At 32.2% G+C, this 21,398-nt stretch overlaps 1 protein-coding gene across 2 annotated transcripts in view; it reads left to right on the top strand.

Moving 5' to 3' along the window:
- The window catches only part of Superdeath (Suppressor of ER stress-induced death), a 42,969-nt gene extending 25,380 nt beyond the window's left edge, over positions 1 to 17,589 (top strand). The window contains exons 1-15 of one of the 2 annotated variants that reach the window (XM_071794580.1): positions 5,214 to 5,375; positions 8,443 to 8,812; positions 10,059 to 10,357; positions 10,945 to 11,103; positions 11,601 to 11,900; positions 12,782 to 12,965; positions 13,245 to 13,401; positions 13,477 to 13,558; positions 13,733 to 13,916; positions 14,157 to 14,364; positions 14,658 to 14,935; positions 15,082 to 15,281; positions 15,514 to 15,825; positions 16,068 to 16,149; positions 16,367 to 17,589. In XM_071794580.1, the coding sequence (XP_071650681.1) occupies positions 8,456 to 8,812; positions 10,059 to 10,357; positions 10,945 to 11,103; positions 11,601 to 11,900; positions 12,782 to 12,965; positions 13,245 to 13,401; positions 13,477 to 13,558; positions 13,733 to 13,916; positions 14,157 to 14,364; positions 14,658 to 14,935; positions 15,082 to 15,281; positions 15,514 to 15,825; positions 16,068 to 16,149; positions 16,367 to 16,516 (2,952 nt within the window). In that variant the 5' untranslated portion in view covers positions 5,214 to 5,375; positions 8,443 to 8,455 and the 3' untranslated portion in view covers positions 16,517 to 17,589. Of the gene's footprint in view, positions 1 to 5,213; positions 5,376 to 8,442; positions 8,813 to 10,058; positions 10,358 to 10,944; positions 11,104 to 11,600; positions 11,901 to 12,781; positions 12,966 to 13,244; positions 13,402 to 13,476; positions 13,559 to 13,732; positions 13,917 to 14,156; positions 14,365 to 14,657; positions 14,936 to 15,081; positions 15,282 to 15,513; positions 15,826 to 16,067; positions 16,150 to 16,366 lie in introns of those variants that run through there. The other variant, XM_071794579.1, reaches the window with a different exon arrangement.
- Positions 17,590 to 21,398: the final 3,809 nt, after the last annotated feature.

Here is a 21,398-nt window from a genome sequence, read left to right as displayed (position 1 = left end):
GCTTTTTTGGGGGAAAATTTATTACAAAGCAAAGAAATAAATTGAAACTAAGACTTGTTTTTTAACACAATGTTTATTAGAATCATAAACTATAACAAAACAATTTTTTTAGTTGAAAATAGAAGAGGTTGATCGAAGAGGATTTTTTAAAAAGTGTTTCCGTTTTGCAGCAATAACTCAAATACAGAGGCTCAAATCGACTTGAAAAAAAATTGAGCATGTTTAAAATATATGTATAATTTGACTGAACCTCTAAAAAGTCTGTGCAAATTCAAGTTCTCGAGAAGAAATATCAAACAACTTTTTTTTCGTTTATTTATGTAAAACGAGAAGAAAAGCAACGGGAGGAAAACGCTTTTAAAATTTTTAATGCATATTTTTAACTAAAAAATTTTTTTGTTATAGTTTATGATCCTAGTAAACATTGTGTTAAAGGACAAGTTTTGGTTTTAATTCATTTCTTTGTAATAAATTCCCCAAAAAGCTTCATTTTCGACAAATCTGACACTGCCTAGTGCCTAGTCTAGTCCCCTTAAGACGTCTTATGCCCGGATTTCGGACATGGTACTGTCTTCTAGAAGACATACTCCGTTAGAGATAGAAATAATTTTGACCAAGTTTTTTCTAATTTTTCGTACTTTTTTTGCATTATAAAATCTATATAACTGTGCCTCAAATCAATATTCCATTAAAGCGGAGACTAAGATTAGTCTTTACAAATAAACAGTAAGATTTTGTTTTTATACACAGTTGGAAAATTTGTGTTAAATATAACATAAATCACACGTCCCAAATCACGGTTTGTTCAAATTTGTGTGTTAATTTAACATAATATGGATTGTTAAATGGTAACACCGATACTATGTTAATATTTCAACAGAAAAGAAATGTAATTTTGATTGTAATTTTAAATTCATTGTGTGTACAATTAACATAACTTTTATGTTGAATCTTATGTTGAATTATCCCCACTTCTGTTATAGAGTAAAATCAACACACTTTTTCTGTAAATTTTAACACATTCAATAAATACGTTCAAATTGTGTTACTTTAACATAGTTTTTACATTATTTTAATAATTTTACATTTTATGTTTGTTAAGTTCAATTAACATATATAATAGCAGACGTATGTTAAATCTTAAATCTACACATGTATGTGCTGATTATTTTACACGAAAACTTTAACCAGCAGATTTTTTCACAAAAGTACAAAAATTTTCCAACAGTGTATGTCTGACGCGCAGCATCATCTCGTCAAAATTTATTTCTATCAAAAACCACCCATCTTTAGAGAAGAAAATTATTGTAACTTTCGAATATCGGTATATTCATTACCGAATATCCTGTATTACGTAAGGCCGCGAAGGAAATGCGAAGGAAGCGCATCCGGGCGGAAGAAACCTTAAGAAAATTTCGAGCTCGCTGAAGGAGGGTCTATACACAGGTTTCGCATAATACGTTGCGGCACGCTCGATTACAATGGTGGATACGGTCGGTGTCTCGTTCCGTAAGGGCACACCACAATGAAGAGTAACCCAAGCCTGCGTCACGACGGCAGATGGACCGTGTCTTCGTCCCGTTCACGGTGTAGAATTACCTTCGTGCTTCGGGATTTTCGATTCACCCGTATATTCGGATCTCGAGAGTTTCGCGAGGAAAAAGAAATTTGATGTGCCAACCTCTCGGGAATTCGATCGTCGAAACACGCCAGGCTGATAAGAGTCTTTGCCGCTCTAATGGAATGGCGAAGCTCGCTCGCCTCGATTTACGCGGCGCCGCGATAAGGAACGTCACCAAAACGACGCGAATGAAAAATGATATTGTGCACAGCGGCCAATACCAGGCGACTCGCGTGTCTTTCTTTCATGATTTTAAGCGCGATATACCCCTCGTAATAATAATGATTTTGCTATACCTGTTAGAGACGAATGAATAGAATACGTTTATTGCAATAGGATAACTTGCATGTAAAAGCGCCAATTGCAATAGAATATATTTGACCATTCGACTAACTAATGAAGATAAGTATGCTGCAAAATTGAGAATCAAGCTAGTTATCTTTCGATGAAGTGGGCGTGCGTAAAAGAGATTCGTTAAACCAATTTTGCTAAATAAGATAAACGTAAATACGTGAAGCTAGATTCTGTGTTCGTTGCATTTGATGCGTGTGAGACGCATCTTGACCCAAGTTCGCAGCTCTGCGTCCGGAGGTACGGCACGATTGTGAAAGTGGAGTTCTGGGTTAATTCACTTTCGCACTTATATCGTCAGCGCGCGTTGGTACATGGCAAGATTCAATAACGTGTCGGGTCTCGTGTGTGACAAATCGCGCCGTTACGAGCCGTCGCCAACGTCGCTGGCGGATGACTTTAATCAATTAGGGACGCCGCCCGTTCGCCTAACTCAATTATCTGTTCCTGGTAATTTAGGTATAGGATTATTAGATACTTACTGGGCCGAAATCCCGATATCTTAACTTATCGATTTTTGATTGACGGATTAAAGGGCTACGTTTCCCGCTTCTCTGCGACGTGTAATTCGCGACGTCGCTTAAATAAGACTAATCTTAATTGCCTGATGACAAAACGATTTCTATTTCTCTAACGGATGATTTATAACACACTGTGACTAAATAATTACACTACTTCTTCTTCGTTTACACAGATGCTCCGGTCTTTATGTGTTTTTACACATGTTAGTGGAATCTACGATTTCTGCGGAGGAGATCACTCTGCAGATTATTTAGAATTACTACTGACAATGTAAATATGTGCAGATTAAATAAATCTTTCTTTTTATTATTTATGGTACGTAATTACGCACTCATTACGAGAAACGACTGAAATGCAAATAAGATGCAAATTTTTGATATGCTGTATTTCTTATGAAATGTTTTTCCTGAATGTTTTGTAAAATAGAAGCAGTTTTTTCTATAATAGATGTTGCTGCGTTGATTAGATACAGAAGATTTAAATCTTTTAGTTATTAATTATATTATTTGAAAGTATAGAATGTATAATTGGATTTAAATCATCTTTCTCGGAATCCATTTTACAACATGAATCTTTAGATTCTTTACGGTTTCTCATATAAAATGATTTTATAGATATTATTAGCCTATTTCAATACTAACGTTTCAAATTCCGCGAGTTTTCTTTTCATCGTTTTGTTATCTTTAACTTTTCTTATAATTTTCCTGTACTTATCTTGTACTTATAACGTTTACTTGAATAAAATAACAATTAAGAGATTTGCTGATCAAATTTGTAGATAAAATTTCGTAATCTCCTTTGCTTGCGTGTAATAAAAGTTTCGAATTTTTCAAAGTTGGGAGAAGTTACGTTAGAGAACACGTGCGAGTTCACGTGTGGATATGTCACACAATGTGGATATTTCTTGAATTTGTACTTTATATCGCGCTTATGTTCATAAATGAAAGATTTGTCGGATGTCGCACAACGTAATGTTTGCATAAACTGAAGAAACGTTCATGTCCCTGGACTTATTTCGGTAGCTTCTCTGTTACTGATGATTTTTATTGCTAATACTGCGTTGATTGCGCAGCTGTATTTACAAATTACACTTACTAGAAATAAAATAAATTACACAACTATGAAGAAAGTTCAATATGTACCTCGAAACTCGATAAAATTCAAATTTCTAGTAAATGATAACAAGTTTGATAGGATGCAAGTTTCAATAAAATGATCAGGAATTAGTTCTTATTAGAAGTAAAATATATTTTTGAAATCCAATTAAGAGTGCATTGCATTGTACAAATTATGAAATCGTAAATAGTGATTCCGGACAAAATAAAAATAAATAACAATGATACTTTTATGTATAACATTTTAATATAATTATTTCAATATGGAATAAAATTCTCAATGTGTGAAATTATGTGAAATTACAAAGAAATATTATGCTCAAAATTAATTAATTAAAAATACTGCGGTAGAATAAACTGGATTTTACATTAAATATTTTTCCGAAGGCAGCTTGTACAAACTATATCACTAACACTTTACATTATGTGCGTTGATAATTAATGATTACACGTACACCAATTATCATGTTAACACAGCGTAAATCCTTTTTGTGACTTTGTAGTAAACGGCTACTGGATAGTTTCAAATTACTACTGAAATAAGATTACTTTTTTCAAGGTAAACAACATATTTTTTGCCTTATCATTCTTCTTTCTTTCGATGATTGATTAATCATTGCTGACATCGCGCACTCTATACGTGCGCATTCAACGGTTCAGCAAGCTTTTTGATACATATCTGAATTATTATTGATATTCTATAAGTATATAGAAATTCATTTAGTTAAAATATGTAAATAATCAAGAACAATGATAGTTCTTTTGGGAATATCGGACTGCGATGTACGTAGTTCTTGGAACATAATCGTCCGTAAATACATCAAACGCGCACACACGCTTATACGTGGAAGATATTGTAATTTATTTAACGATTTTCTGAGGCACAAGAAGGTCATTGCTATCATATACAAACATGTATGTATGTAATTTCTACTCATCCATTAAAATTAGTAAATCCTGTTTCTGTTGCGTTTTTTATTAGAAATTTTTGCATAGATAATAAATCAGGAATTTTATGTATTTGCAACGTAAAAATTACTTCTTCTTTATTTAAAAAATAAAAATGATTACGTGTACGATTCCTGTAGAATAAGCCATGATGTGAGAACCAATGGAGCTTCTTAGACATTTATAAAATAATTAATAAACATTAAACAATTAATAACAATAAAAAACGCTCTTTTTTTTTTAAATTAATGACAATTAATGACAATAAAAAACGCTCTTTTTTTTAAAGAAATATAAAATAGTGTCTAATGAAATATAATTAGTATTAGGAAAGATAGACTTCGAATTCGATCGCAGGATTCACGAGGACGAAGCCAATGGTACAATGAACTCGCCGGGACATAGCGAATTCGGGTTAATTCGGAGTTCATGCATGCTTGAAAGAGAAAGAGACATGCCTTCTCCTGGATATCGATCGTTACGATCGTCGCGACGAACTGGACACCGCTCGTACGGTATCCCGCGATTCGAAAGACGGCACGTGATCTGTCTGGGCAGGTGGAAGGACATCGTACGTGGTGGCCGATACAGCGATCGCGGCGACGATCAAGAAACCTGGATGACCAGGAGAGGAAGCGACGAAGCTGTATCGCGCCCTGTTCCTTGGCAGTTGCGCGCGAACCATCGAGCGGAGCGGAGCGAAGCGCTTTCGTTGCCGATGGTGATCCTGTTTTCCGATCGGCGTTCGATGGTACGAAGTGTCGTGGGATAGAAGAGCAAACACGAGTTCGACCACGAGTCCGAGAGATACCTATCGTGTGAGTTTAGCGTTCGGTTTCAGGCGAAAACAAAGTCTACAATATTGATCGGTTTTACCGGCGTATACGACGCGAAAAACTTAGGACTCGTTTTCCAGTTTACGTTGACAAACATATAACAATCTTGCGATAGAACCTCGGTGTCGTTGGAATTGTGTGTATAAATCTGTAGCGTAATTATTGAAAAATATACGTAGATCATTGAACCATCCAAGATCCTGTCTCATGTCAAAACTTAAGCACGCATGTCCAAAATCGACGTAAGACGTTTTATGTTTCTCCTGTCTGGGAAGTTAATGCTTTCTGATATTGATTTATCTATTGTGTCATTTTCATAATTTTCATCAATTCATTTTCATTAAAGTATTTTATTCCATCTTATAAGAAAAAGACATAATGTCGTTCAGCGAATGCAGGGATTAAACAATATATTAGATTTATTCCAATTGATTACCAATTTCTGTCTATTTCTTAATGGCAGGAACAGATGTTTCTTGAATATTAATATATAAATGCGTATTATTCTTTAAAATAACTTAGATAACCTTGAATAACCTTGAGTAAAAGTATATCGGTAAAACGTAACAAGAGGATGCGTACAGAGAAACAATAAAGGAGTCGTCCTCTTATGTAAGAGTCTTTTATAATACGCGGCAATAATGGGACTCGAAGTCCAGGAAATATGCAATCTTTTCTGTCCTAGGAGCATAAACGCGGTAGATAAATCTCCGTCATTAGCAACACGATGCGTCGGCATGATGCTCGCCGACGCGACGGATAGGTACGTCGAAGGAAACTGCGATGCCATCGCAGACTCCTCAAACGTGCTTTACGTTCCTTTTACGACGTGAAATCGGCACAGCTGATTGCTTTGCGGGCGTTTGCAAACGCGGAAACACAGGTGGAACGTGGAACAAATAATTCATCAGTGAAATGGAAAATGCCTGCAAATGGAAAACGCGTGGCTAAACAGTGTGTTGATTTGTGATATTAAGTGTTTGCTAAGTTCAGTGTAGCGTTTCTTCATTTAAATACAAGGCAGAGCGCATAAGAATTTAGTTCATCTTGCGTAATTACGGCGAAAGTAGACACGTTATTTAGTATGTATTGTTTAAATAATCGAATGATTTATGCAGTGTTGTATTTGAGTTGCATAATTATTTTATATAGATTTAAGAGATGTTACAATATTCTTTTATGTACACGTCTAAAGCAATAAATAACTAATACAATGCTGTATAAATCATTATTTATTAGAATACAGAAATAATAATATATACTTACGTAATAAATTCAGAAATATTTTTTATCATTATTGTTAATTGTTGTATTTTTTAACATTTAATATATAATCAAAATATAGTATAAAGTATATCAACGTGTGAATCTTTTATTTCTGTAAATATAAATTACAATTCTTTTCTGACAAGATACGTGTTTTTTTTTAGCATTAACAATACTTAATATTAAGGTATAATCAAACGTTTTTATAAGAAAATTATTTACCAATTTCACTTTATCTATGCGACTGGTTCGCATAACAACTATCTGTAATTCAAATTACATTGTTGTCACGGTCAGTGTACGTAGGATTGTGTTGTAATTGTTGCAAGATTATTTCACGAGAGATCGTCGGTGCAAGAACCTTATATCAATTCAGGCACGCCATTCGCGTTTCCTTGACACGCTCACTCGAACCGTTTGGAACGTGAAATTACTTTCAATGATCAGTTGCCTTCACCCGGTTTACGCAGGACAAAAAGTTTTCTCAATATATATATATATAAATCTTAATAAAATTATTATATTTATTTTAATGCGTTCGACTGACAATTTTTTCAATTAGAAGTCAAATATATAATTTCATGATTTAAACTATTCAAACGATATGCTTGTATAAAACGTCCAGTTAAAGTGTTAAATGGTTTCATTACTGATTTTACTTTCCTTGTATTTATTCTATATATTTTTAAATAAATACGTGACAAATAGGCAATGTTTTTTTTTTAATGTAAAACGGATATTTGTATTTGATAAAGAAATTACATATTTTTTTGTATTAATATTAGAAAAATGTTAAATAAATATTTGAGTAACATTTTATGTAAATGTCTTTTGTAGATAGTTAAAATGTATTAAAGATTTTAAAGAAATGGGTAAAAAAAGAAAGTTAAAGTTAAAAAGTTGAATGAGTATATCCTCTTTCGTGTTGTTAGGTAAGAAAGTATCGCTGGGCATATATATCGTTTCAACAACAATTATACGATGTATCGTTATCTTTGCAAATTTTTCGACTTTTGTTTGTTATTTTGCATGCTGATTTTACTGTAAAAGATACTAAATATCTACATTTAAATGTTTTCTTTTTCTTTATCATTCTTTCTTTCTCTTCATATCTAGTTGTCGACGTAAGCAATAATAGATCTGTTCATATATAGATTTAAAGCGACTGAATTTTCCTGTTACCATCACCTTCGCAGACTTCTATATTTATATCTGTACACATACAAACTATTCACATCAGGTAAAGCGCGTGCGACTTTCTATAATATAATAGCAGTTATATTTGTAATTTCTACATAAGAAATAAAGGCTAATCATCAATTTTACATTACATATTTTATATTTTGCGGAAACTTCACAATCTTTTTAATATTAACAATTTTAATAACAGAATTTTAATAATAGAAACTTTGACTATTTTAAAGACAATTTTTCCTTAAATTTCGAAAAAAAAAAGATTATTAGACCTTTCTACTTTGAGTGTCGCAACAAAAAAATAACATCGCAAAATAAGATTACAAAAGTAAATAGATTTTAAAAAGTTGCAGTGAGAATTGTATGGTGATATAATTGCATTATAAGATATATTAAAATTACTAATGCATTATATATTTATAAATAAAAAGGTGCGAGATAGCATAAGAATCAAATAGATCGATGACGTGAGTCTAGTTAAAGAAAAATAATGTTAATTCATTTATAAACTATGCTAAGCAACAATTAGCATAAATTAAAGGAGCGGTAAAACTGAAAAATGCGCATGTGTGTTTTTTTTTCTTGTCAGGCTCACGCATGATATGACTCAGTCTCGTGAGGCTCTGGCGATGATGGATGCGCATACAACCACGTTCGGACGTAAAAGAGGCTGCACGATTTCCCGATGCGGCGCCTTCCTTCTGGGCGCATTTTTTCTAATCAGTTTGGTCGTCACCGGTTTATTGGTGTACCATTTCGCACCTTGCCTCGAGGAGAAACAAGTTCAGCCGTGCACGAGCTCTGATGGCGATTCGCTCTTGCAGACCGGGAGAAGTTTCCCGACAATGCCAACAAAGAAGAAATTAGATGTCAGATTACCAAAGGCTGTCGTGCCCGATTTGTACGAATTATGGCTGACACCCTTCATATGGGAGGGCAATTTCACTTTTCATGGCGAGGTAATAATGCTTTATAACACATATTTTTTAATAATAGTGATATATTAATTTATTGATATATTTTAATTAATATACAATGATACATTGTAATAAATAAAAAGTTTTCTGTTTACAAATGAATTTTGGTATGCACATTTTAAACGAATTGCATGCGCTGATTAATTATGTTGCGTGTTTTGCTGTTCTATCAGATCTTATCAAAATATAATTTTTTAGAATTTGTAGAGTAATATTTTCATCCTATAGAGAGAGAGATTATTTCATTATAACTTATTATTTCGTTATTTAGACGTTTATTTCGAAAAATATACTTTAACTATAACTATAATTAACTATAATTAACTTAATATTTTACGTTTGCTGATTGACTGTCGTACTTAAGCACTCACCAAAATATTTTGTCCTTTTTTTTTGACATTGTAAGATATTTTTCTTCACTACTTTAAATTATTGCCACACAAACCGGTTTGACTACCTTATGAACATCTACTTTCTAGTGAGAATTGAAAACGTAATGTTCTTCTATGTACTTAATTCTTAATTCTATACGTAAGCTATTACTGCCGTCACGAAGAGAGACGCGCCTATACTCCGTCCAACGACAGATCATGGTTGATCAAACATAAATAACGATAGGGCACAGAGCCGCAACAAGGTGTTTGCGTTAAATTATTTTTATTTTTAATAGTGTGTTGGACAATATCTATTAAAAATAAAAATAATTTAACGCGAACACCTCGTTGCGGCTCTGTGCTTTATCGTTATTTATGTTTGATTAATCATGATCTCTCGTTGGACGGAGTATATAGCGATTGATGCAACCGTTCACTTTCATATGTTAGACTCATGGGGACTATAGGCTTAGGCAAATCACGTGTGTCCCGATCTCAACTCTCTGTCAAGTTTCGTTTTTTATTCTTTTACTTTCTTACAAGCTGTTTGTTCTAGCTCGTAATGATTTTTCGAATTGCGTTTGGAGAAGAAAATATAAATGTGTAGGATTTCTCTTTAAACCTCGTGGATTAAAGAGAATTCTATTCGGTTATATTTAAAAAATTTTCAGTTTTGTAGAATTCCATATACAATTTTGAAATATCTTTGAGCACTATAATGAGATAATTATAGAAATTTCACATATAATTAAAATTACGGTATTTAAGTTTTATGGCATTTGATAAAATTCAAATTATTAATTCCTTTGATAAACGCTGCCTTATAAAAACAGAAATATGTTCAATTCGTTTAGGTCAAAATTTTGGTAAACGTGACAAAAGATACGAACAATGTTACGTTGCACGCTGTCGACATGAAGATCGACGAGGGCTTTACAAGTATCAGGGAGTTGTCGGTTAAGAGCAACAAGACTAAGGTAATCGAGATCGTGGAGCAGAGAAACGACACCGACAGGCAATTTCACGTGATTAGAACATCGAACACGTTGAAGAAAGGCAAGCAATACGTCGTGCATCTCAAGTTCATTGGCCATCTGAACGACTATCTGCAGGGTTTCTACAGGAGCTCATATACGGTCGGCAATCAGACGAGGTAAACGATGTCGCAACGAAACTTTGTGGCCGGTGTGAATTCAGACTTGTTCCTTCGTGCTTCATTTGTTTTAAGATTAAATATACAATTTAATCTTAGTGTATTCTGATATCTGATGAAGCTGTTTTATTGATTGTTCAATCAATTGCTCAATTGTCCATCTAAAGTCTAAAACATGAAACTTTAACCTACGGAACATCTAATAATTAGACAAAAAAGCGTAGCTCTCTGTATTGTAACATAAAAACATTTGAAACGTCGAAAGACAAATTTAAATTCATTTCCTGAAGAGAAAGAAATAGAGAAGTTGTTATTATATATATTATATATAAATATATATATATATATATATATATATATTATATATATAATATATATAAAATTTTATTTTGTTAACTCCATTGACTTCTAGCATTGTCTCATACTCGGGCTTATCACCGCAAAGTGTTTTGATTGATGGCGAATAGAGCGCGTGATTATCCTTTGAATAGTCTTGTTGCGGTCGCGTGCTTGGCTTACGTACAGATTCAAACAAGGACTCCTGTCGACTGTTTGCTAAAGGTACCTATCGGGCTTCTGCATTATAGATGGATTGCCACGACTCAGTTTCAACCGACGGATGCGCGCCGTGCTTTCCCATGTTTCGACGAACCGGCTTTGAAAGCCAAATTCCAAATCAACATAGCACGTCCCAGGAACATGACGTCTATCTCGAATATGCCCAGAAAAGGGGAACCGATGCCAGTGTGAGTAATTGTAAATTGTATGTCATACTTTCACGTTGGCGCCGTTGCGTCGTTTCGTATATCTAGTTCGTATCTTCTGGAGTAATTTCCGGGATTACAAAATTTATTTTGTGATTCAACTGAATGGATCTCTCTTCACAATTTAGATTTTTGTTTAGCGCAAAGTATCTGAAACGTAAAATTTGACGTAATTAAAAAATAATAATCATCCAAACACTGCACTAAGAATATAAAAAAGCTAATATATATATATCCCATTGTGGCGATTTGGCATTGACAAAGTCCATTTTAAAAATATTGTTTCTACTGTTTAAATAAAAAAGAGTTGATAAAAATAATAATAACGTAATAATATAAAATAATTTATAACGTATTGTATTTAACGTGCGATATATTTCTCTTAAAATATTGACTTTTAGGAAAAATTATTTAAATAAATGTTGTAGAGTTTTAAGGAGTTTTAAGGAGCATTCTCTTTTTTATTTTGTTATAATCAGGCCCGGTTTAGACACATACGTGTGGGATCATTATGAGCGTTCGGTACCGATGTCTACGTATTTGGTGGCCTTCATAGTTTCCGACTTTGATGTACGGAAATCAGAAGATGGTAACTTTAGAGTTTGGGCGCGCCACGATGCCATTAATCAATCACAATATAGTTTGAATATTGGACCGAAAGTACTCAGATACTACGAGGACTATTTCAAAATCAAATTTCCTTTACCAAAAATGGATATGGTCGCGTTACCTGACTTCTCCGCCGGTGCCATGGAAAATTGGGGATTGATAACATATAGGTAAGGATATCATGTGCGCATTGACGATTAATAATTATATTTGCTTCAATATCACATAAAATAAGAAAACATTATCAATCATATTGTAATATCGTAAATAAACGGAAGTTTCATATCACGTTGAGACTGTTATGTGTTACATTCTGTTAGTGAGCAGTGGAAGCTGTTAAACGCTGTTTTGGACGATTTTTTGTTTTACTTCAGTCAGAACTGTGTTTATAAAAATATGTATAAGGGTGCGAAATTAGGAATATTTTTTTTATGTCAAAAAATGCTACTTTTTTTTTTTTTTTTTTTTTTTTTAAGAAAAGATAGTTAAAGTAAACTTTGAACACATTCATATCATGAAGATCATATTATGATAATCCTAGAATAAAATGATACAGTTTAGTTATATTCTTATAGGAGTTTTCAGTCAAAATTTTGGTTTTTAAAAATGGGGTGCGATATTAGGCAGTTTTCCTATACTATTTTGTTGGTTGTGTATAAACATGTCTGTTTAACACTAAAATGGTTATCCCGTAAATTCTATTTTTTACTTTAACATTATTTAATAAAATTACAGGGACGGATTTCTTTGCAAGTAGGTTTTTCATAATATAGGAACTATTAATCAATATTTGCGATTAATCTAAATATTAAAGCAATTTTATTAAATCTATCTATTTTGCTATTTGTTGATTTGACTTAAGCTTAGAAAGACAGACCTCGTTTATATACAAGAGTATTATTTAAAACATGGTACTTAAAATGCCAGAAAATTCTTTGAAGTAGTTGATACCGGTATTGTTATAATTTACGGTACGTTACGTAAAGCTAAAAACACACATTAATAATTTTATAGATATGGAAATAATCAATTTGTTATTTTGTCGATTTAGAGAGACAGCAATGTTGTATCAGGAAGGTATATCGACCAGTGGTAGCAAGCAGCGGGTAGCCGTTGTGGTATCTCATGAGCTTGCGCATCAATGGTTTGGAAACTTGGTTACTCCAAGTTGGTGGACGGATCTTTGGTTGAATGAGGGTTTCGCTAGTTATATGGAATATATTGGCATGGATGCGGTAAGTCGTTTAACTGATACATAGTTACATATTGCACGTATTGTCAAAATTGATATTATCCTAGTGAATATACAATGTCCCAAATCGGGATATATGATGTCTTAATGACGTTTTTAAGACGTCATATGTCTTCGATTTGGGACATGCGTGTTGTCTGGAATAATCCTAGCTGTGTTGATAAATCGGCGATTTAGGAAATTGATTTAGAAAATGTTAAATGTTTTGAATATATTTTATGTATCTATTATATTGTAATGTGAATATTCTTGAAACATGCAGGTGGAACCGACGTGGAAAGCGCTGGAACAATTCGTCGTTCACGATCTTCAAAATGTATTCAGTTTAGACGCTTTGGAATCTTCCCATCCTATATCCATTGAGGTCGGCCATCCGGATGAAATCGGTGAAATCTTTGACAAGATTTCTTATGGAAAAGGTACTTCGCGATTTATGTAAATTATGACGATCCTAAACAAATTTAATGTACTATATCCATATTGAAATTGCTCAGGTGCTTCTATAATAAGAATGATGGACCATTTCCTCACGACAGACGTTTTCAAGAAGGGTCTAACTAATTATTTGAATGGAAAGTGAGTAAAAGTTATTTAATATCCTAAACTTGCACTTATTTCTATGTAAAGCGATTTAAAATTAATAATAATAAACCTTAACATTTTTACGTAATTATAAATATAAATGAAATGTTTTAAACAAATTTTTATATAATGCAAAAATAATTGATGGTATTTATGTATATCCATCAGAGCCTATCAAAGTGCGGAGCAAAATGATTTGTGGCACGCTTTGACCAAACAAGCTCACAAAGATAAGGTACTTGACCCAAGCGTAACCGTTAAAGAAATAATGGATACTTGGACCCTGCAAACCGGCTTTCCTGTAGTTACTGTTTCACGTAACTACAACAACAATAGTATTACGCTGACACAGGTATGCCGACAGTCACAAATTAAATAATAATTGAATAAAGTGTGTCGCTTATTAAATAACAATAAGTAGAAGCCAGCATGTCTGGATTCACATACAGTTTTTTTCTATTACGCAGATATTATTTCGTCACATAAAATATAAAGTATATAATATTACATTATAGCGAATAATAAATGGACTAACGAATTATTTATGCTTTAAGTAATTTATAATTGCATTTATACTCATCGTCTTTCGTAGGAACGTTTCCTGCTTCGTAATAGCGGCACGACGATCACATCTGAGTCGGAACCATTATGGTGGGTACCTATCACTTATACGAGCGAGAAGCAATTAAACTTCAATAGCACTCGACCTACGAAATGGATGAAAGCGGAACGCTCGGTCATCCTTAACGATTTGGATGTAAGCCCGTCTCAGTGGGTACTTTTTAACGTGCAAGAAACTGGTAATTATATTCTGATAAAAATATTCATAAAAAAGAACTATATTTCTCTGAGATAAAAATAAAAAATACTTTCATAATGCGTAATTTATTATTTATCTCTATAGTTTCTTTCGAGAACATTAATTATTCAATAATTTTGATTATCTTTATTAATGTTTCTGTAAACTTTTTCTAGATTTATTATAGAAATATATTGAATAAATGTTTTAGAAGGTGTTTATTTGTTATATTTTTATATAGTTATGAGAATTTAAATACAACGTTAAATGATATAAATTGTGTTTCCGTAACAGGGTACTATAGAGTGAACTATGATAGAGCAAACTGGCAAATGATAATCAAACAATTAAATGAGCAAAATTTCAAAGATATCTCGACGATTAATCGAGCGCAATTGATCGACGACGCTCTTAACTTGGCTAAAGCTGGAAAGCTCGACTATACTATAGCTTTTGATGTCACGTCTTACTTGGCCCACGAAATCGAGTATTTGCCTTGGAAAGCAGCTTTCAATGCTATGGATTATCTCAACGATATGTTAATCAAGACCCAAGGTTACGACAAATTCAGAGTACGTATAAATACCGCTGATAGATATTTGTAAGAAATATCAATAAGTACTTATACTTACAATTAAATGTTTAATATCAATGATATCAGCATGGAATATATAATAATACATGATACTTTATTATTTTAATCTTTAATATTTTTTAGTTGTACATATTGAAACTGCTCGATAATGTATACAAGCAAGTCGGTTTCATTGACAAAGTAGGAGATCCTCAGCTGACAGTTTTCACCCGAATTGACGTTTTAAATTGGGCGTGCAATTTCGATCATGAGAATTGCGTTACGAACGCCGTGCAACAATTTAAGAATTGGCGTAACACTCCTAACCCAGACGTCAACAATCCGTAAGTGGGAATATTATATCATATCATATCATTTAAGATGAGATTATTATTCATTGATACACTGTTGCGTTCTTTGATGAATAGGATGACCGCAGTGATCAGGTTGCATGATTCATGTTGCCGGCGTTAGACATATTAATCTGTGTTCTAAATTCTTTGTTACTTTTAATGAATAATTAATAAAATTGTTTACTTGTAATTTCTTAACTGATAAAAAAAACTTGCGTTCTAGAATTTCGCCGAATTTGAAGAGCGTGGTTTACTGCACGGCTATTCGAGTGGGTGGACAAAGCGAATGGGAATTTGCTTGGCAACGATACCGAGGAACCAACGTAGGATCGGAGAAGGATCTGCTCTTGCAGGCATTAGCCTGCACAAGAGAGATATGGCTGTTAAATCGATTTTTAGATTGGGCCATTACGGAAAATTCGGGAATCAGGAAGCAAGATGCCACCCGAGTTTTCGGATCGGTCGCCAACAATATTGTTGGACAACCACTCACGTTTGATTACTTTAGAAATAAATGGGCGCATCTCAGGGAATAGTAAGCTGTCAATCCTTTATTCTTATATTCTTATGTTTGTATATCTTATATTCGTATGCTTTCTATCATGGAAAACTTCCTTAGGAAACATCATTAATTATAGAAACATTAATTAATCTTGTGTAGTTAGGAAGCAGATCGCAGATTTTTATTATCATAATTTTAATTACTATGGATCTTTGTTGTAGAATTATATTTTACTGTGAAAATTTGATATAACATAAACCTTTTATTATTTCCAGTTTTGGAACGTCGCTATCAACTGTCAATAACATCGTAAAATCAGCAACAAGAGGAATGAGTACAAGATACGAATTGAAAGATGTAAGTTGAGAAGTAATAGTATGAATATATTTTTGAGATAATTTAAAACAAACTTAAAAATAAAACATTTAAATAGAAAACATTACGCAAATGTTAAGTTCTTCTTGGCAAATTCAATAAATAAATAAAAATATGTAATCAATTTCCACAAAAATCTCGTTATACTCTTTCAAAAGATAATTCTGCAACATATTTACTTTTCATGTTACTTTTTTAGCTGGTAGAGTTTGCAAAGGAACATCTGGACGAACTTGGTACAGCAACGCGAACCATACAGCAAGCGGTGGAGCGTGCGGAATCCAACATACGATGGATTGACAACAATCATGCGACGATTCGCGATTGGTTACAGAGGAACACCGCGTAATTGTCGATACTGATAGAAAATTATTCGGCTCTCTTTGCGGTGAATCGCGAGTGCAACATACATAGTTGCTTGCGATTTTTGGGCCGAATTCATCATAGTGTCAAAGTGACGCGCGAAAATTGGTAAATGGGGCACGAGGAATGAAATTGCAAATAGTCTACTGTTGAATCGTACAAGACTATTATGTGTTTTTGTATGTATTTGTAAATATATGGCCCCCCAGCATTAATGCGATATTTATAATGCAGAGTGGAATGACGCTCACTGTATTTCATGTTCACATTCCTGATTATGCCGCTAGATTATGGAGATATATTTCAAATGGGAAAAGTGATAACATTATTAATCTCTTTACAATAGATTTCGCGAGTCACAATTGCTGCGCATATTATGCTGTCTGAAGAATTTTATCGTCAATCCACCGGATACCAAAGGGGCAGGAAAAAAGATTCGTGTTCAAAGTAACATTGAATATTATGAGTAGTAGCGGATTTGTTGCAACATTTTTTCAGTTCTAAGGTTCTACATTTCCTCCACTAAATATTGCTGGAAATCATTTTATAACAGTACCATTATTAGATAATTGTATATTAGGTCAAAATAATTAGTAAGGAATAATTGATACAAATACTCGTGTATAATATTAATCGCGTTTTCAGCTATTATAAAACATTGAATTTAATACATGTTGAAAATAACTAAATATTTTTAATCGGTCATCAATAAAGACAATAAAGAAATTTATATGTATAATATAGCAAATATATATATACATATGTTAAAAATTTTTTGCTTAAAAATCAAATATTGTCTATGTCATGAGTCAATGCTTTATATGTACTTAGAATACTCAAAGAATCTTCTATTCTTAATACATAAATATCCACTATACGTATAACCAATTGCTAACCATTATGCGATAAGATTTAATTATTCATTAAAGATTTCCTGCTACTATGTGATGGTCTGTATTTTATAACAGCAGAAACCTGAAAAATACAATACCGCTTTATTTTGAAAATATTTATATGTCATATAGATATAAAATAAAATCTTATTAATTTTTTTACAAACTTTGTTGTATATCTATTTCATTCTCTATTATAACGAAGAAACAAATATTTAATTTTTTATTATTAACTTGCAAACTTTAAAACTTTTCAAGTAAACTTTTTAACCTAAGAAGGAAAAATGATCTTCTAATTACACCAGTGCATGCAGCTATAATAAAACCAGTATAGGTATTTAGTTTTGTCATTGTTAATACAAAGCAGTTTGTCAACATTCGTATTATCGACCTAGCTACTTTATGGTAAGTATTTTGTATTATGTAAGTAAGTACTAATATATGTATGTATGTATATATATATGTGTGTGTATATCTATATATATATACATACATACATATATATATAGCGAATAGAACATTGTTCCAAGTGGACGGATGTATGTCATATAATACAATTGTGTGTGTATATATATATATCTATATATATATATATATATATATATATATATATAAAATAGCATGAATTTAAACTTGCGATAAACATTTCTGGAATGATTAACGATAATAAGAGCGTATACGTTCTCGCCTGAGTATCTATATATATAAACTTTTATATCTACGTTACAATTATCATAAAACCACTAGTGCAAATATAACATTCTGAGACATCTCAAATGTCCGAGATATGTCAGAAATTGTATGATAAAAAATGTCACGGAATTTTTACGATAATAGATTAATTTGAACACAATACATTCATACATTTATACAAAAAGCATGTATAAGTATAAAATTATCTTGCATATATGACTGTAAAACCTATCTTGCGTGTGTAACTTTAATATTATCTTGCGTTAGTTATTACGCTAAAATAAGATCTTTACATATTCAGTCTGCAGTGATGAGATTCATCAATTGATTCGGCAGCTAAAACATCGGCCAATTGTCTCTGCAGAACCACTGTCATTAAAACCTCGATGCGCTCAACAAGGACATCAAAACTGTTATGGCAAATATTCCACTATGTATTTTCCTCTCGTTTCCACCGGACTGAAATAAACAATGAAATACTTATTCACTTATCGCATCTTTTCAAATTATTGACCAAAGAACTTGTACTTACAATAACATAATACATATACGTATTATTTATTCGTACAAAACAAATAATTTACAAGTTTTATTCCTTTAAATATATATTTTTATAGCTTCTGATTATATTATATAAAATATATATAAGATATATATAAGAACTATATATTTGTGACCTGACTTATATTGCACTGTTTGTCTTACTTATTTACTAATGTTAATCTCACAAATATTGCTCGGCATGGTGTGTACAATTTGTGCAACTTACGCAAGCGATTCTCAAAAAGAAATCTCGTTCAGTTTGGAAAAATATATCAAGATGCGCATGAGATTTAATTTTAGAATTGCAATTAACATATATTATGTTAAAGTAAAGTTAAGTTACATTCGAACAAAGTTAGAATCAGTTTTCGACAGATTTATGTACAACTTACGTCGATATTTGCAACATGCAAACATAGTTATCATTCCGCAGTAATTTCTTCGCACATTACAACGTTTGAGCGTAGGTATAATTATAAATTATTTTAATTGTATCACACAGAAGTGTAGGTATCTGTAAGTACATATATATTCTGTTTGTTGATAGAACAATCTGTGTGTATGTGTGTTTACACTGTATATAAATATATAACATAATATTTATTATTTATATATTATATATATTTTTATTAAATTATATATGTTTAATTTAATTACATATAATTAATATTTGTTCTATTAATAAATATCATACATTAAAATAGAGTAGAATAATTAATAATACTAACAGAGTTATTATCATCAGGTAAAACATGATAAGTTATTATATATGTTCTCATTATTTTTTTTAACATGATTTCTAGTGTGCTAATCACATAGCAAAAGATAAGCGGGATTTCGATATACAAACGCATATATAATCAACGCGTTTGAATTAATGAATTATATCGTGAAAAAAAATCGCGATCCAATTCGTGATAAAGCGATCATCAGCTGTGATTATTCGAAGCATCGCCGAGAATTCCTGCATGATATGAATATAAATCGGAAGACCAGCGTCTTCTGTCTCCTTGTACATCCCACCATCTCGTAGTCGTAGTGCAAGTATTGCGTACACTTTTTTTTCTACCTATTACCGAACGATAATGATACTTGTAACTCTGATATACATATACATGTACCTTCGGCAATTCCATTCCAGTGAATATCGTTCACTATGTTAATAGAATGCGTAATTACGCATGTATATGGAGCAAAGTGTACGAGCGGGGCACTATCTTCCTATGCCGGAAGCAGACGAAATAAAAAAGTATCGTCGGCTTTTTTTTATTATAATAATATATTATCGGGGGAAGGGGGGATGTGTGTAAATCGCAGCCTCCGGAACGACATGGGTTTCCTCGTTTGAGGGAAATTCGGTTTTAACATAAATTTTTTTTATTAAGCGGTCTGATAGATCATGGCATACTTTCTTTGTAAACTTTTTAAATTTTTGCAATATCTTCAAAATTGAAGAAAATATAGTACACGAAAATATGCTGTGACGTCATACTTTATATGCGAAATATTTTGAAGTTGCCGTCATCAAAGAAACTTTAGCAAGTTATAACTTTCTCAAATTTAGGTTTTATTTTTAAATTCAAAAAGTACTAAAAAGCGGCTTAGATTCTCTACATCAATTATAAATACCGCTTAATAAAAAAAAAATGTTAAAACCGAATAGATATGTATACTTATTGTAATATAAAAACAAAATTGCGGCAGGCTGATACTCTTCGTCCATTTCACTTCATTTATCTTCTTCTTCTTCTTGCTGATATAGTTATGGCATCCGATCCCAAACTGGTTTCAATACGGCCCCCAGGTAGCACATATTAGTTTCATATACGTTTTTTGAACGTATACATAGTTTCATAACCGTAAAGAACTATTAAAAAACATTTGAACAAAAATATTTTTGAAACCATGATTTAAGAAACGTATTTTTTTACGTTTCTACAGTTAATAAATACCTATTTGTTAAATTTTTCTTTTTAAAATTAATATTTGCTTTATCTATATATATAATAGCTTTAATAGCCTTTTTTGAAACATTTAAATTTATATTGCACTAATTATTGCACATAATAAATCATTTTATTCATGCACATATATCCATATGCACTTATTTACTTAAATTAATTTTGTCCTATCGGTCTTAATCTATTTGTCATCGGACAAATCTGAGCTTAGAAAACTTCCAACAGTTGCAAAATAAACGTTCTGTTGAACGTGGCCATTGAAAGAACATTTATACGTGTGTTTCGTTTTGAAGAATCCTTCCTGAACTAGTGCAGATCAGTAATGCAATTAAGTTAGAGTGAGACAAGTATATTTTGTTTCACTTTAACTTATTGCACGAATGTGCACCAGTTCATGAATTTCTTCGAAAAAGAATAGACATCATGCATAAAGCTTCTAGTAGAACATTCTCACGCATGTCTCAAAGACGTCATAAACACGTTCAAAAGACGTAAAAAGTAGGAATTTTAAATGTCTTTATCTAAAATGTCTTCATCATTAAAACAAAACGTTTCTATAATAGTTTTTTAAACGTTATTTTATCGGAAAAAAAACGTTCTATCGAACGTTTTTCGAATGGACATTTTTACTCATGAGAAACGTTTCTAGAAATCGGTTATAAAACGTTTCGGAAAAACACTTATAAAACATTTTTGAAACGTGTATGTCCCGATAAAAACAGTCACGGCACATCCACGTCGAATCCACGTAATTTCGTCGAATCCACGTAGCAATAAC

Source organism: Temnothorax longispinosus, chromosome 12 (assembly GCF_030848805.1).
Source record: "Temnothorax longispinosus isolate EJ_2023e chromosome 12, Tlon_JGU_v1, whole genome shotgun sequence".
Lineage (NCBI taxonomy): Eukaryota > Metazoa > Arthropoda > Insecta > Hymenoptera > Formicidae > Temnothorax > Temnothorax longispinosus.
This window is presented reverse-complemented; position numbering and strand designations above follow the sequence as displayed.